The sequence below is a fragment of the Balaenoptera acutorostrata genome, chromosome 5 (genome assembly GCF_949987535.1).
Source record: "Balaenoptera acutorostrata chromosome 5, mBalAcu1.1, whole genome shotgun sequence".
Lineage (NCBI taxonomy): Eukaryota > Metazoa > Chordata > Mammalia > Artiodactyla > Balaenopteridae > Balaenoptera > Balaenoptera acutorostrata.
The window spans coordinates 142,227,854-142,245,074 of record NC_080068.1 but is presented as its reverse complement, the minus strand read 5'-3'; the positions used below and the strand labels follow the sequence as shown (position 1 = coordinate 142,245,074).

The 17,221-nt window shown below is 45.5% G+C and overlaps 1 protein-coding gene across 11 annotated transcripts in view; it reads left to right on the top strand.

The window, feature by feature from the left end:
* Positions 1-17,221, top strand: part of GRK4 (G protein-coupled receptor kinase 4) — a 96,764-nt gene that overhangs the window by 42,345 nt on the left and 37,198 nt on the right. For 9 of the 11 annotated variants that reach the window (XM_057546373.1, XM_007172292.2, XM_057546371.1 and 6 more), the window contains exons 5-9: positions 1,337-1,440; positions 4,638-4,730; positions 5,738-5,801; positions 9,147-9,287; positions 11,692-11,882. In XM_057546373.1, coding sequence (XP_057402356.1) covers positions 1,337-1,440; positions 4,638-4,730; positions 5,738-5,801; positions 9,147-9,287; positions 11,692-11,882 — 593 coding nt within the window. The remainder of the gene's footprint in view (positions 1-1,336; positions 1,441-4,637; positions 4,731-5,737; positions 5,802-9,146; positions 9,288-11,691; positions 11,883-17,221) is intronic. The other 2 variants (XM_057546374.1, XM_057546375.1) reach the window with 2 other exon arrangements.

Here is a 17,221-nt window from a genome sequence, read left to right as displayed (position 1 = left end):
CTGAAGCCCATGCGCCTAGAGCCCGTGCTCCACAGCAAGAGAAGCCACCACAGTGAGAAGCCCGTGCACTGCAACGAAGAGTAGCCCCCGCTCGCCAGAACTAGAGAAAGCCCGCGCACAGCAATGAAGACCCAACACAGCCAAAAATAAATAAATAAATAAATAAATAAATAAAAATTTAAAAACCCAAAAACAAAACACAATTTTACAAAGATGTTCATGGCAGTGGTGTTTGCAGTGGAGAAAACTGGCAACTAGAATGGTTAAGAGGAACAGAAACCCATGCTCTGGGAAACCATGTGGTCATTAAAGAAAGTAGGGTAGCTTTGTAGGATTCGTCATATACTTACAAAACTGTATATATATTTATCCCATTTCTATGAGGGAAAAATGCGTGTATTTCTGAGTGTGTGTGTTTACATTTTTAATTATGATTAAAAAAACAAAATTTACCGTCTGAACCATTTCTAGGTATACAGTTCAGTAGAATTAAGTACATTCATGTTGATGGGCAACCATCACCACCATCCATCTCCTGTGCTTTTTTCAACTTGCAAAACTGTAACTCTGTCCCATTAAACACTAACTCCCCACTTCCCGCTCCGCTCAGCCCCTGGCACCCACCATCTGTTTTCTGTCTCTATGAATCTGACTAGTTTAGGGACCTCATGTAAGTGGAATCATAGTATATCTTTTTGTGACTGGTTTATATCACTTAGCATAATGTCCTCAAGGTTAATCCAGGTTGTAGCAGGTATTAGAATTTCCTTCTTTTTTAAATTATTATATTTATTTTGGATCCAACGGGTCTTAGTTGTGCGGCACACAGGATCTTCATTGCGGCATGCGGACTCTTAGTTGCGGCACGTGAACTCTTAGTTGTGGCATGCATGCAGAATCTAGTTCCCTGACCAGGGATCGAACCCGGGGCCCCTGCATTGGGAGCACAGAGTCTTACCCACTGGACCACCAGGGAAGTCCCAGAATTTCCTTCTTTTTTGAGGCTGAATAATATTCTGTTGTCGGGACTGACCACATTTTGTTTATCTATCCACCCACTGACGGACACCTGTGTTATTTCCATCTTTCGGGTATCATGAATAATGCTGCTGTGAAGATGGGTGTGCAGATATCCCTTGGGGACTCTGCATAGGAATGGTCTGAAGAGGCAGGTGACACACTGAACTCTGGAGAATGAGGCTGGGGTGGAGGGTGAAGGTGGCCCTCTGACCTGTTATTTCATATACTTTGTGGTACAATAAGCGTTAGATTCTGTTTTCAGTTGGTAAATTATGAAATCACTAATTGTCATGCATTTGGTCTGTGCTGTCTTAAGAGTTCGGCAACCCCTCTACCAGAAATACCGGCCCACGTCGTGCAGGAGTGCAGACTACAGCTGCAGGAGGACCCTTCCAAAGACGTGTTCAAGGAATGCACTCGGTGAGTGGATCGAGCTGGCCCTGCACACATCCTGGGGCTCCGCCCGAGACAGGGCTCACAGCTGCTTCTCCATGTGAGTGTCCTCTCCAGGCCACGGTGGTCCCCTTCACCAGAAAGGCAGGTGAAGAGTGACAACTACACGACATAATGACACACTGGAGCTCCCGGTCACGAGCGTGACTTTGCTGCCCTGGCCCCTCAGCACAGCCTTCTGCAGTGCTTGCTCTGGGATGAAAAGGGTCCCATAAAGTGTTGTTTTTAGACCTTGGCACTCGCTGAAAATATCTTTTCTGCAGATCTTTGCAATAAGGACAGGAAAATCCTAAGCCAGAACACTTTGGCTGAACTTAGCTTCCTTGTGTACTAGGAAGAAAGAATGGTTTCTGAGGTGACCTGGCCCAAAACATGGAGTCATTTGTATACTTACAAAGACATTCGGCTATCACTCATCCATTCACTCAACAGATGTCTGTTGAGAGCCTGCTCTGTCAGGACCGGTGTCGGGTTCCTGGGGCTGCCGTGACGAAGTGCCGCACACTGGGTGGCTGAGGAAACGGGTGCCCCATCTCCCAGCTCTGGAGGTGAGGGGTCTGACGTCAGGGTGTCAGCGGGGCCGTGTGTCTGAGAGCTCTGGAGAGGATCCTTGTTTCCTATTCCAGCTTCTGACGCTGAAATTCTATCCTGACATTGACAAACATGGGCGCTGCACGTGACCATATGAGACTGGTCAGAAATTCTGCCTTCTCTGTGCGTAAATTTCAAGACATCAACTTAACAGTTGCTGATCTTTAAACGAGTGTTGATACCCAAGCATCTCTCTGTTTGATTTAGTTCATTCGACTGATGACTGTCACTCCCTAGATATTTATTAATGGCCATTTGCCATCGGCTGTTGCAAGGTGTCGGCTAATTGGAGACTTCAGCACAATACCATGTATAGTCTAGGAGTTTCAGTGTTTTCTATTATTCTGTCTCATCTCAGTATTGTTACAGCCTTTGTTTCCCCCCAAACCTTCTTTTCTCGTCTTGGATCCCAGAATCCTGATGCTGCATAATGAACGTAATGATTCCTTTATGCTCCCTGTTTTCCACATGAAGCTGTGGTGAGAATCAGCACAACGTGAGGGTTAGTGGGGGTCGTCAAAATGAACATATTAAAAACCAGTGCTGAACTGATGCACAGTTTTAAATGTCATAGTTTTTAAAATTTGTGTGCAGTAGGTTTATCTGCCAGACTAGGGCAGCGGAGCAGAGTCTGTTGTTTTTGAGGTAAGCAGTACTGGGAAGTGAAATTGAGATACACTGGTAAGTTGACTATAGTCATTAATCTTACTAATTTATATACACTGTGAAATATACAAATGTATTAGAATCGGTTGGTATTTGTGTTGTTCCTTCATGGAGACGCTTAAGTACCTTTATAAAGATGATTTAGCTGAGCTGATAGTGTCGGAATTCTTAAACTGGTTCAGAAAGGCTGGGAGTTGAGCTGCCCACATGATCTCGAGGGAAAGGAGCCCCAGAGGCAAGGCCAGGCCCTGTCCTCACCCCACTGGGAAGTGAGGGCTTGGCCTCCAGGACAAGTGCAGGTCTAGGATTGGTGTGGCAGCATCTCAGGACCCTGTTGCACTCTTACAAATTATTGAGGACCCAAAGAGCTTTTGTTTATGTGGGTTGTGTTCTTAAGAAATAAGATGACACAGATGTTCCACTATCCTTCAGAGCAAAAACGTTGTCACCTCTCTTGTGGCCTCTGGAAAACCCTTCTGTGAGAATGGGGTTTGAAAAAGGTAATTCATGTCTTAGTACTATTATAAACATAGTTTCATTACTGAACACCCCCTGAAAGGGTCTCGGAACCCACGGGGATCCTCGGAACACTTTTTGAGAATCACTGTGCTATAACATTGGTCAATCCAAGAACATCTGAATAACCTCTTTTTTGCAAAATCAAGTGAAGCAAATCAGATGACTTGCTCAGAATTCTAAAACCAGTGTGGATGCTGGCATTATCCCCAAAGCCTCCTCAGTTACGATCCTGTAGCAACTTTCCGGGTGGCTGTGATCGCTCCCACTTGGACTCTGCCGTGTCCGGGACATGGCTCCTTTCTCTCTCCATCGGCGTGACTCTGCTTCGGCTCAGACCGTTTCCCTCAGCCTCCCGGCCCAGGGTCAGTGTGCTGCAGCCCCCCTGGTGCAGCTGCGGGAACCCTGGTGACACCTGGCTCTTAGCTGGCCGCTGACTTAGCCATCTTCTTGCCCAGCCGTCAGAGCCTTCAGGACGGCCCGAGGTGACGTCCCCTCGGGCGTCAGCACAGTGCTTGCGGTCACTCAGCGGATACTCATTAGTAAAGAGCCATTTTAAATGACAGGCTGCATTCTGTCCCTCGTCTACTCCCCAAGTAAAACTTGTATTACTACTATAATAAATCATAAATAAACCTCAGAAGCATGGCCAATTGCATACAATTTCTTCAAGAAATGTGTAGCATAAAACAGTGTATTGAGTGCTTTATTTATTTATTTATTAAAATAAATAGTTTTATTTATTTATTTTTGGCTGCATTGGGTCTTTGTTGCTGCACACAGGCTTTCTCTAGTTGTGGTGAGCGGAGGCTATTCTTTGTTGCGGTGCGCGGGCTTCTCATTGTGGTGGCTTCTCTCGTTGCGAGCACGGGCTCTAGGCGTGTGGGCTTCAGTAGTTGTGAGACACGGGCTCAGTAGTTGTGGCTCGCGGGCTCTAGAGCGCAGGCTCAGTAGTGTGGTGCACGGGCTTAGTTGCTCCGCGGCATGTGGGATCTTCCCGGACCAGGGCTCGAACCCGTGTCCCCTGCATTGGCAGGCGGATTCTTAACCACTGTGCCACCAGGGAAGTCCCTGAATATATTTTAAACTCTTGTCTTTCTACTGGTAGATTATTTTTATCAAGTAATTATTTCACTAATATTCATATACATAAAAAGAACCTCTGACTTTGGGAAGGTAAATTGATTTTATTTCTTTTGAATTCTTGCCTTCATATTTTTACTGGTAGCATTAGAAACGAGTGTGGAATTCTGTAACTGCAAAATTCAATGTATTGAATTGTGTGTAATGATTCCCTTTCCCATATCCAGTGCTCACTTATGCACTAAAACACAGTTGTTTTCATTTTGTAATGCAACAAATGTACATAATTGCATAAAAACTTTTTCTAGGATTGTCCATGACTATTTAAGTGGAGAATCATTTGAAGAATACCAAGAAAGCTCATATTTTTCTCGATTTTTACAGTGGAAATGGCTGGAAAGGTATGTTCTAATTTAAAATTCAGTAAAAACAAGTAGTAACTTCCATTACTGCATACTGATTGATGTATACTTTTCCATCTGTCAAAATACTACTGGAAATCTTGGGTTGTATATGGCATTTTTGTACAGAAATTATTAATATTCATTACACAATTTCTTTGGATCCAGTGGACTCTGTTTTCTCTTTTTAAAACGGTAGTTAGCCCTGTTGTTGCAGTAGTTAGAGAGTAAACCATATCCTAGGTTCACAGAAACGTAATCCCATGTGGTGGTTGAGTCTTTGCGGGCTCAGCCTTTGCTCAGCCTCCTACTGGCCGTGTGCCTTCAGGCAGTGACATAGCCTGTATGAGGAGAGAAGTAATTACAGGTCCTTGTTCTGTAAGAGAAGAGAAGTAATGATAGAATCCACACCCCTGGACTGCTAGGGTCACCGGAGGAACGTGTGTAAAATGCTTAGCACAGTGCTTGGTGCACAAAATAAGTGCTCAGAAAGTGTTAGCTGCCACTACTGTTGTTGTTGTAGTTATGATTACAATTATTATTGATTTATTAAATTTCCACTTCTTGTTCATACAGGTTTCTTTTGAGGCTTTGGTGTAAACATCGCCTTTGGGGTTCTTTTTTCACAAGGCAGCTCACTGTCGAGGTCACTTCCCTCAGCAGCTTTCTGACAGGCCCCAAGAGCCATGCCGAAGAACACAGACATATTTCATAGTGTGGGCTGGCTGCAGGCTTGTGTTCAGTTAGTAAGGATAACGGGACTGTTCTGCAACTATCTTCCATGTTTCCAACCAAGTTTACATGTCGACGTGCTTGTCTCTGAAAAGCTGCCCCACTGAGGGGAGCCACAGGCCCTGAGCCTAGCACCCTTGCCCTGGGCACCCTCTTGGAGCAGTGGGGTTCCCTAACTCAGGCTAGGACAGGAGCTAGGTAGGCTTTTCTCTTTCAAAATAGCAGTGTGATGTGAGGCCTTAAGCTTTTTTTTTTTTTTTTTTTTAATTAATTAGGCAACCAGTAACAAAGGACACATTTAGGCATTACAGAGTTCTAGGAAAAGGCGGATTTGGAGAGGTAAGTAGTATGGGACCAGCTACGAGCAATACTTCTAGAAAAGTAGACAGCAAGGTAACTGAAAAGCGTGATCTTCAGGTAATGTATCGACTTTACCAGTACATTCATTTCCTTACTGTGTGTTTTGGGAATAATTTTAGGAACCATGAGAATTAATGTTGAACTTTGAGCAGAGGGTACAAGCTTTTAAAAAATTCAGAGATCCGGGAAAAAAAAATAATTCACTATCTGTGTGATTTTACATTTCACTTCGTATTTCTTAAGTTGTTTTCTCATGTTCAGTGTTCAAGCTCAGTAAGGTTGTCCTGACTGAAAAGATTATTCTGTTTCCATATGGTGGAATTTCTGTTACTCCATTTCCCTAATTTAGGACTAGCCTAAAAGTTCACGTAGTACAAAGTATATTATTAAATATGCTCATTTAACTCAACTCCGGACATGTATGTACCTTACACCTACATTGAAAGGTGTTAGAAAATGTGTACATTTGGGAAAATCCTAAAGAAACTACCCACAGATTCATGAGAGATGGTCTTTAAATACGATGGCACTCCTAGATAGAGACCACTGTGGTAGGCGGACAGAGAGTCCCGTGCAGTTCTGTTTAGGTGACTTAAGGAGATGTCACTTGCCTCACTAAGTATCTGGAATGGTCACTTTCAGTTCAGGCCTTTCTAAGTCCCCAGACCCAGGCGAGCCGTAGAGGAGCTGAGAGTGTGTGTCGGGTCAGAGCAGGTTGTACTGTCTGCGTGTGATTTGCAGCAGGTGTGCTCCCAAGTTCCAACTGAAGGCCAGAGCGAAAGCCACCAGAGTTCCCCTAACATGAAATAGAGCACCGGCCCCAGAGGTGTCACGCCACCAGGGAGATGTGTCATCCACTCGCAGTTGACGTGGGAAGAAATTGGTCCACGTGGCCACTGCCCCGGGAGAGTCAGCAGTGTTGTCCTCTGATACCGTTCTGGAGAGCTTTTAGGACGTTGCACATCACCCGGCCAAATGCTTGCTCTAACCCTTCCTAGCAGACACTTCTGCGGGGACCCTCCTCTGTCGCTCCTGGAGCGCTTGGGTTCACGACATTCTGCCCCTCTCCACCTGCGAGGACAAAGCTCAGACTCTGTAAACAGCAGAGGAAGGTTTCAAACACATGGGTCTTGTGTTTACAAAAGAATGAAGTTCTAGCTCTGGCCACACAGAAGTTTTAACAGTGGACTCAGTGGGAACACGTTAGCAAGTTTTAACTGTCGTGAAAAGACTTGGTGTATTTATGATCTCATAGATTACTCTTTAACACAGTCACGTGTGTTTCCAAACAGATGGTTGTATGGACAAATAAACCACTGTGGTTTTTCACAGCCTTGTTCTGGATGTGCTGTAGCTGCGTCAGGCCCGGAGGGGAGCGAATAGTCCATTTCTCTTCTGTTAGAACCCTGTGACTAAGGCAGACAGCCTCAGGGTCCTTTCAATCCGAATGCCAGTGGTGCATTTACTTTTTGCAAATACTGCCACCTCTTCCGGTGCGTTTGAAAGGCCAACATTTTGGTCTTATTTGTCAACAGCAGCGCTTTCACTGAAGATCGAAGTCTTCCAAAGCAGGTCTGTAGGGCGCTGAGGCAGGCGCAGTGGAAGGGGGGCCGCGTGGGCGTCCCTGTGCGTGGCTTTGGAGGCTGCACAGTGCAGCGGAGAGAGCACGTCCTTAGGACCCACGCAGCCCTGCGGTCAAGCTCCTGTGCCCCCGCTTCCAGCTGTGTGATCTGGGTTCCCCACCTTGGTCTCGTCCTGCAGAGGGGACAGTGATCCCTGCCCCACCGGTTGTCGGTTGTCGTGGGGAGCATCTGAGGATTTGCAGTGCCTGCCGCCTTTGCCTCAGGCAAAGTGGATTTGGCAACTCCACTTAAAGGGACTTAAGTTCACGATAAAGAGATGTGCAGAGACTTAATGGGAGGAAAATGATGAAATAAATTTTGGAATAGTCACATATTTGGAGAACGTTTAATGAGGAGAAAATAGTCGCACTGTAAGATGAAAAAAGGAGGTTATAAAATATTATCTGTTCTGTAACATAAGCCCAATTTTCCCTAAAAACCAGAGGTTGTGTGGGAGCAAGGTATATATTCGTGCACATACGTGTACAAAGGGGCACTTAGAAACTTATACAGCAAAATATTAATGATAGTTATCTTGGAATTTGGGGTGTTTTATCATTGTCCTTATTAATAGTTTCAATATTTTCCACAATGAGCTTTATATTTTACCATCAAAATTATTATATTGATGGATAACATTATATCATGTCTTATATTCACTTTTTAAAGTAATCCTCTGTGTGCATGTGTGTGGCATGTGTATGTCTGTGGTGTGTGTCTGTGTGGTGTGTGTGTGTGTCTGTGGGGGGTGTGTGTGTGTCTGTGTGTGTCTGTGGGATGTGTGTGTGTGTCTGTGGTGTGTGTGTCTGTGGGATGTGTGTGTGTGTCTGTGGGGTGTGTGTGTGTCTGTGGGATGTGTGTGTGTGTCTGTGGCGTGTGTGTCTGTGTGGTGTGTGTCTGTGTCTGTGGGGGATGTGTGTGTCTAGGGTGTGTGGGGTGTGTGTGTGTGTGGTGTGTGTGTGTGTCTCGGGTGTGTGTGTGTGTCTGGGGTGTGTGTGTGTGTCTGTGGGGTGTGTGTGTGTCTGTGGGGGAGGTGTGTGTGTCTGTGGGGTGTGTGTGTGTCTGTGGGGTGTGTGTGTGTCTCTGGGGTGTGTGTGTGTGTCTGGGGTGTGGAGTGGGTGGGGCTCGGAGGAAACACGACAGCCAGGCGTTGATAGCCTGGAAACTGAAAGACTGGTACCTGGGGGCCTACTGTACTATTCTCTCCACTTGTCTATGTTTGAAAATTTTCATAATGTGAGGTAACATACAAATATTACTTTAAGAACTAATTAAGTAGGATAAAGGCATGAAAGTCTATGGATTCTATGAAGTACATTTTCTTATTCTTGAATTTAAAAAAAAATCAAGAATATTTAGTCTCAAAAACTTTTTTTCTTGTACAAAAAGTAGAAAGAAATAGGGAGACATATTTAAATTAAGCAGATGCGGCAGGATCACATGTGCATGAGTTCCACTGTCACCATCCTCGAGTTCATGAAGCCCTTGGTGGCCTCAGCTACCTTCGTAGATGGGGGCCCGAGGGTGTGAGAGAAGGAGCTGCCTCGGGACCCTGCTGTGACCGTGACTGCCGTGGTCTTGGCTCAGCAGATCCCATGCTGCTCTTTACCGGAGGGAATTGTCATGGAGAACACAGGTTTCTTTTTGTAGCCTAAGGACTGTCAGGTAGATATAAGCCTTTTTTTCTCTCTTTTTAAACTAGGTTTGTGCCTGTCAAGTGCGAGCCACGGGGAAAATGTATGCCTGTAAAAAGCTAGAAAAGAAAAGAATAAAGAGAAGGAAAGGGGAAGCTATGGCTCTCAGTGAAAAAAGAATCCTAGAAAAAGTGCACAGTAGATTTGTAGTAAGTATCTCCTCTCCGTCCTCGCTGTGGAGTGCAGGATAAGCGGCATTTTTCCGGCAGACCTGCTGCCGGGCTCGTGCCTTTTCTTAGCTGAGCGTGTGCGGGGTTTTGCTCTCCTGGCTGTTCATGGGGAGAGGTGCCAGGAGCAGCCCTCTCTTCCCCGTTCAGTCCTCACTGGACACACACGTAAAACAGTGGCGATTTGTTATGAATCTGTTGCTGTCCCCCGCCGCCCGGTCTGGCAGTGACTCTTCGCTGGCGAGGCGCCCCGTCCTCTGTGGCAGCGGCCGAGCTCACCCTGCGCTTTGTCGCAGCCTCCAGCTGAGCGACAGACTTGAAGACACTTCTCTGCCCATCTGGCTCCTCAGGTGGGCCTCGTGTCTCCACCTCTGTCCCCTTTCTGACACCGGCAGGTGTACTGCTCGCCCTCAACTAGCACATCCCAATTTGTAGGAGGCCTCAGACCTCACCCTTACTGTCGCAGGTAAGGACTGAGCCCAGGGACGCTGGCTCCAGGCCGTGCATCAAGTAGTGTGGTTTTCGTCTCCAAACCTGCTTTCTCTACACCTAATTACATGTCGAAGGGGGAGAGTGAAAGACAATTTATAAAAGGATTTGTGGTGTCATTTATTTCTCACTACTGAGGTCAGCTGCTTTGTGCTGGGGCACGAATGTTCCAAAACAGAGACCCTCACAGCCATCATCTAAATGTGATAGCAAGAGTTAATGTGTATGATATGTCAGTCCTCTGTGCATTACGTGAAAATCTTTAAATAAAATGGGCTCATCTTGGAGTTGCTTTAAACATATTTTTGTAACTACCTTGAAACGATCTAGCTTTATGAAAGGGACAAAAATAGTAGTTTGGGTTTATTATACTTAAATAAAACATTCTGGTTTCTATATTCTTGGCCTCTCCCAAGGAACCTAGAAATATTTTCCTTTCTCCTTGATTCTATTTTTCCCTTCCTGCGTGTGGTCCACCAGCAGGTCCTGACGGGTACCTCTGTCAAGTTCATCTCCTCCTCCTCCTCCCCAGTCCCCCCCACCCCACCACAACATGATTGTGTGCGTAGACAGTCCAAGACTTTCTAGAAAACTGATTGAGAATTTGGCCAAGTTATTAGATATGGCACCAATTAGATATGAAACAATTAGAAAATGAAAATTCTTAATTGAAACCATTTACAGTAGCACCAAGAAACATCAAAATCTAGGAAAAAACCAAACGAAACGTGCAAGACTTCTACACTGGAAACTGTAAAATACCATTACAAAAAATTAAAGAAGACCTAAATGAATGGTGGGGTACCATGTTCATGGATTGGAAGACTCAGTGCCGTGAAGATGTCGCTTCTCCCCGAATTGACATATAGATTAAATGAATTAAATGCAATCCCAATCAAAATCCCAGAAGGGGGCTTCCCTGGTGGCGCAGTGGTTGAGAATCTGCCTGCCAATGCAGCGGACACGGGTTCGAGCCCTCGTCTGGGAAGGTCCCACATGCCGCGGAGCAACTAGGCCCGTGAGCCACAACTGCTGAGCCTGCGCGTCTGGAGCCTGTGCTCCACAACAAGAGAGGCCACGACAGTGAGAGGCCCGTGCACCGCGATGAAGAGTGGCCCCCACTTGCCGCAACTAGAGAAAGCCCTCACACAGAAACGAAGACCCAACACAGCCATAAATAAATAAATAAATAAATAAATAAATAAAATTACAAAAAAAAAAAAAAAAGAAGGAATGCTATCTTTAAAAAAAAAAAAAAAATCCCAGAAGGGTGTGTGTGTGTGTGCACTCGTGTGTGTAAAATGGCATACAGACCAATAGAAAAGTGGGCAAAAAACTTGAACAGGCACTTCACAAAAGAAGTTCCAAGTACATAATAAGTATTATACATGAAAACGGTTTGCAATATATCCTCCGTATTTGCGTATACAGAGGAATGAGAATTAAAGCCACAATAAGAGGCCACCGTACCTCCACCAGCGTTGATTGACAACACAAAACGTTGGAAGGGTGTGCAGCACAAGACCCCTCTTGCACTGCTGGGAGCTGTCTTTAAATTTTATGCTAAATGCAGACATTCCGCAAGTATGGCCTGTCGGTGCTCAGTGAGTAGAGCATAGCTTTGAGGATCGTGACCCCAGGTGTCTTTGTGAAGGTTTGACACTGACTCAGTTAGACATAGAAGGTTCTCTGCTTTCAATACGGAGCAGCTGTAAGATCTTCAGTAGTTGAAGGTTCAAGATGACGCACGGTGTACGTTTCCCTGAAGCAAGCAGTAGTTGGGTGTTCTAATTATAAATCTAACATGGATTATTTGATTATTGTTAGCAAATGGAGTAAATCCCCAATGAATGAGCAGGTTTCTGTGTTTTGTTTTTTATGATTCTGTTGTGTTTAGGTTAGCTTGTGCTACACTTACGAAACCAAAGATTCCTTGTGCTTGGTGCTAACCATTATGAATGGAGGGGACCTGAAGTTTCACATTTACAATTTGGGCAACCCTGGCTTCGATGAGCAGAGAGCTATTTTCTATGCTGCAGAGCTGTGCTGTGGCTTGGAGGATTTGCAGAGGGAAAGAATTGTGTACAGGTAAGAATGGCATGGGCTTCGGGGGCCTTGAAGCCTGGTCCTCCTGAGCCTTAGGCCACCTCGAAGCTCTTGCTGGCCGCTCTTAGGGGCCTGGGCGGGAGGGCCGTGGGTGAGCCGCTTGGTGGTGGTCCCTTGGGGCTGTGCTCCCACGCTGCTGGAAATATGGCCAATCAGAGGTGGACCTTGGTTTTCTTTTTAGTTCTCTTTTATCTATAGTAAGTATGATAGTTTTAAGTTGGTCAAATATGGTCTTGCTACTCACATAATCACGAGAAGAACCCATTTCCAAGATTCTTAGACATTTTGACAGTTCTGCTAAGGACTAGGGACTGGGTCCCAACAAAATAACAGATGTCTTAAAATAATAATACGTGTTTAAATACTTTTTCGTCTTAGAATTCAGTAAAGAAAATTGAGTACAATAGTTGGAATTAGTTTCGTGTGATCAGTAGATCAAGTTTTAGGGAAAGCAGTCCCTCTACCACCCTTTAGGTGCTGGAGTCCTGGGCTCTGATGCTCTTCTTGGCCACTCCCTGGGCAGCTCCCTGCATGCATCTCTGCACGTCCACCTACCGGCTGTATGCACGTCGTTCCCTGATGGGCGTGTCTATCCTTGCCCTTTCTCCTAAATTCCCAAGGGGTCTGCCCATCCCTTGCCCCAGTCCTCCCCATCTAGTCCAAATCCTCCCCGGCTTTGGTCACCAACTCACTCCTGAACATTTCTCAAATTACTCTCTGTTTTCTAGGGTCAGTGGCTTAGATCGCATCTTCCTCAGGTCACCTTGCTCTCCTGGAACCTGTGCAGCGTCCTCCTGTCTTCACCCCTTTGCTCGTGCAGCTCCCCATGTGGATGCCTTTCTTCCACCGCGGCCCCTCCTGCTTCACTCTGAGCAACTCCTGCCCACCATGCAGAGTTAGCACACGGATGTCCTCTTTCCAGAAGCCCCCTCCTCTGACCACATCCTCACAGCACTCCATGTTGCCCATCCTGGGGGCAGGGTCCCTCTGGCTGGCTAGCTTCTTAGGAGACCTTCATCTTACCCATCCCAGTTCTGATGAACTTCTCACTTTTCCTTGTCTTTCGTAGCCCAGAGCCAAGTTAAGTATCTCTTGAGGATCAGCTACCAGGCTGGGCCGAGGGACTGACACGGCCCCGCCCAGCGTGAGTTGTGGAGCAAGGGGTGGCCTGCTGCCCTGGGAACGGTTGCCCTAGAGGGAGAGGGGGTCGTCTGAATGGAGACGGCCTGGCCATCATCCTTACAGGGAGTGGCTCTGAAGCATGGCCCAAGCCTAGAGGAGCTTTGATTCCAGTTTTACCGCTAGAGGAAATTAGTTTGTTACAGTTAAGTACAGTTGAGCCGCCTTTGCTTGCTTCTGGTGTTAAGATGCCTTACTGGATTGGTTGGAAGATTTTCGTTTCCCCCATCCTTTTACCGTGGGCTCCCACTTGCCCTCCGACTGAGCAGGTCTGTCTCGTCCCTACTGTGTCCACAACACCTGCCATCAGGAGGTGCCACCAAGTGTCTGTTGAGTGAATGACCGATGGCTTTCAGGCTCTAATGGTACATCCCTGCCCTCTTTAAACAAGGACCTGTTAAAGCACAGCTTGCATGCCTCAAAGGAGAGGGGTTCTTATGTACTCTTACCTATTTTCAGAGATTGACACTTGACAGATTTTATCAGACCAGGTCCTAGAGAGATGGTCTGGCTTTTTGCACAGAGACAGTACAAATAAAAATGCTCTACTATTTCAGCAGTTTAAAGGTCCTAAAAGAGGGAGCACTCAGGCTGGGCTTTAAGCATCCTTAGGGAAGAGCTTGTTACCAGTCAGAATTGAGAGCCTGGGGCCACCTTGCCCTCCTGCCCACAGAGCTGCCTTGAGAGCCCCGGTAGCATGGGGAGGGCACGGCCTTCAAGTGCAGCCTCCAGCCTCCATGGAGGCATTGAGGCAGATGCTGCAGTGCAGTTAAGGAGTCTCCCAAAGAGGGGCCTGTGCTTCATGAGCAATTAAATGTAATGGATTAATGCTTCAAATTAGGCCAAGGCCTGATCAGGGAAGGCTTCCTGGAGGAGCTGGAATTTAGATTGCAACCTGGAAGGATGGCTAAGAAGATCTGGACAGGGGGAAGAGGGTGGTTCTTCCAGGGGAGACGTGAGCTGAGACGTTAGTTGTGTTTGCATCTTGGAGAAAGTGAACAGAGGAGTGTGACTAAACCAGAGCATTTGTAAAGAGAGTGGGAAGGAAGGAGCAAGCGTGTGTGGCTTTTCTGTTGCCTACCAGGCCCTAGGCTGTGCCTTTTTACATTTATTTATTTGGAGAAAAGCTTAAGAAGTTAGTAAAAAGCCATAGCATCCTTGAGGGCCTTTTATTCCAGACATAATTTTCCTGGAGTGTTTCATTTCTTTTCTCTATACTTCTCTGCTGTTCATTCAGATAAAGTGCCTGAAACAACCAGCCACGAAAGGAGCCCCAGGCTCAGTACAGCCCAGGCCGGGCTGCTGGGCAGCCTTTCTGGGGATGGTGTGTTTTGCTTTCTGTTGTTTTTGGTGCTTGTTTGTTTGTTTGTTTGTTTGGCTGTGCCGCGTGGCTTGTGGGATCTTAGTTCCTTGACCAGCGACTGAACCAGGGCCCTTGGCAGTGAAAGCATGGAGTCCTAACCACTGGACAGCCAGAGAATTTCCTCTTTCGTTTTGATAGTGTGATTTCTTTTAAATTATAAGGATTATTTTTCTTAACAAAGTACAATATGTATACAGGTAGGTATGGCAAAAAGACTATGAAAATTTTAAAGAGTTGGCTTCTGAAAATGTTTTCAGTTTTACCACTATGGAAAACAGTATGGAGTTTCCTTAAAAAAAAATTAAAAATAGAACACCCATATGATCCAGAGATCCCACTCCTGGGTACATAGCTAAAAAAAAAGTCAGACTCATAGAAATAGAGTAGAAAAGTGGTTGCCAGGGGCTAGAGGGTGGGAGAACTCAGGACTCCGTCAGTTCTATTCCGTTGGTCTGTGTCTGTGCTCCCGCCTGTTCTACACTGTCTTGATTACTGCACCTTGGTAGTCAGTTGTGAAATTGGGAGGTATGAAGTCTCTGAGTTTGTTCTTCTTTTTCAAGATATTTTGGCTATTCTGGGTCCTTTGCATTTCCATATGAATGTTAGGATCAGCTTGTCAGTTTCTGTAAAAAAAAAAGAAATATATGTGTGTGTATATATATATATGTATATGTATATATATGTATGTATGTATATTTTGCCTGCTAAGGATTGCATTGAATCTATAGATCAATTTGAGGATAATGGATATCTTAACCATATTGAATTTTCTGATCTATGAACACAGAATGTCTTTCCATTTATTTAGATGTTCTTTAATTTCTCTCAGCAATGTTGTAGTTTTCAGTATATAAGTCTTGTACTTTTTTTTGTTAAATTTATTCTTAAGTGTTTGATTCTTTTTGTTAGTATTTCAAATGCAATTGTTTTCTTAATTTCATTTTGGATTGTTTATTGCTAGTATGTAGAAATCCCATCGATTTCTGGGTAATGATCTTGTGTCCTTGCTGAACTCTCATTAGCTTTAGGAGTTTACTGTGAATTCCTTAGGGTTTTCTACATACAGAATCATGTCGTCTGTGAATAAAGACAGTAGAGCCCGTTTATGTTTATTTTTCCCCCCCACTAGAATCCTGCTGCTTCTGTTGGTACTTCATGAGAGGGAAGTTTTGGATAGATGTACAAAACCTTGAGTCAGTGCACCCTCATGAGTCTTCTGAAACACACTGGAACAATCGATAGTTAAAAATCTGCCTGGTAAATGCTGTTTGTATTTATAGACGGTGAATATAGAGAAAGCAATTTGAGATTGATGTCCCAGAGGCCAGCTCTCTCATCAGGTATCCTAGTGTCACTATCAGAGGCAGAATCTGAGCTATAGTTTACAGAGCTTGTATACTATAGGGTCAAGCCGAAGACTGTCGTCCTTTTATTGTGAGGCACGTGGAGGCTGTCGTTTCTCAGGGATGTTCAGTAGACGAGAAGGCCTTTGGTTACTACTCGCTTACTTAGGTTTGGTGTTGTTTTGCGTTTTCTCTTTGCATAGATTCTTTTTTTTTTTTTAATTTATTTATTTTTATTTCTTTGGCTGTGTTGGGTCTTCGTTTCTGTGCGAGGGCTTTCTCTAGTTGCGGCAAGCGGGTGCTATTCTTCATCGCAGTGTGCGGGTCTCTCACTATCGCGGCCTCTCCTGTTGCGGAGCACAGGCTCCAGACGCGCAGGCTCAGTAGTTGTGGCTCACGGGCCTAGTCGCTCTGCGGCATGTGGGATCTTCCCAGACCAGGGCTCGAACCCGTGTCCCCTGCATTGGCAGGCAGACTCTCAACCACTGCGCCACCAGGGAAGCCCTCTTTGCATAGATTCTTTAGGTTACAAGTTCAGTTCTCAGATTGGGAGTTAAATTTTGTTACTTATCTCAACCATTAAATCAATTATTTTGCATTGTCTTGGTGGAAAATAAATTTTCTAATCCAGAACCTTATCAAGATGTTTCTCTGCAGTGACAGCTTCATGGTCGCTCTTTTTCTGATACACCCACTGTTCCGTGCCAGTCTCAGCCCACTGGTAACCAGCGTTGTGGCTGGACCCGCCTTGTGGTTCTTACTATGATTGCAGGACACCCTCAGCAACAACCGTCAGGAGACGTTGAAAGAGACAAGGTTTATTACTTACAGGGCCTGGAAATTACAGCCAGGTGGGGCAGGGGAAGAAGCATGAGCGCGGCCTTGGGAGTCTACTTTTATTGGGGTCTAGAGTAGGGGCCTAGGGTTTCAAGGGCTCACCGTTTACTGGTGAATGTAAAACGTGAGAGCGAGAATTTAAAGCACAGGAAGAGAAAAGGCAAGGCACCCAGGTGGTCATTTATGGAAATCAACCAAGGTCTCTCTAACAAAAAAAAAGACGCCTCAGTGGGGGTGTGGGCAGTGGCTGGCAGTGTGTTTGTCTCTAGCCAGTGGCTGGCGGTGTGTTTATTAGAGATAGCCCTCTTTCAAGTGGATTCCTCGGCGATCAAAGCTCAAGTCGGGCACTTGCTTTCCAAAAAGAGAAAAACCAGTCTGCAGGGCTCATACTACATCCACAAACTGGAAGTGGCTGTGGAATCCAGGAGAATCATTTATGGTTTAATGAAATTCTGGAAGATAATCTCCTTGTCCTAAAAGTGACTCTAGTGAGATGGTCTCTCCAGCGTTCAGACCAGGTGTTTTTCTGGCACTGGACCTGACCACCACGGCATCTTTCAGGAGTTCTGGGTGCATTTGGATACTTTGCGCTACTCATG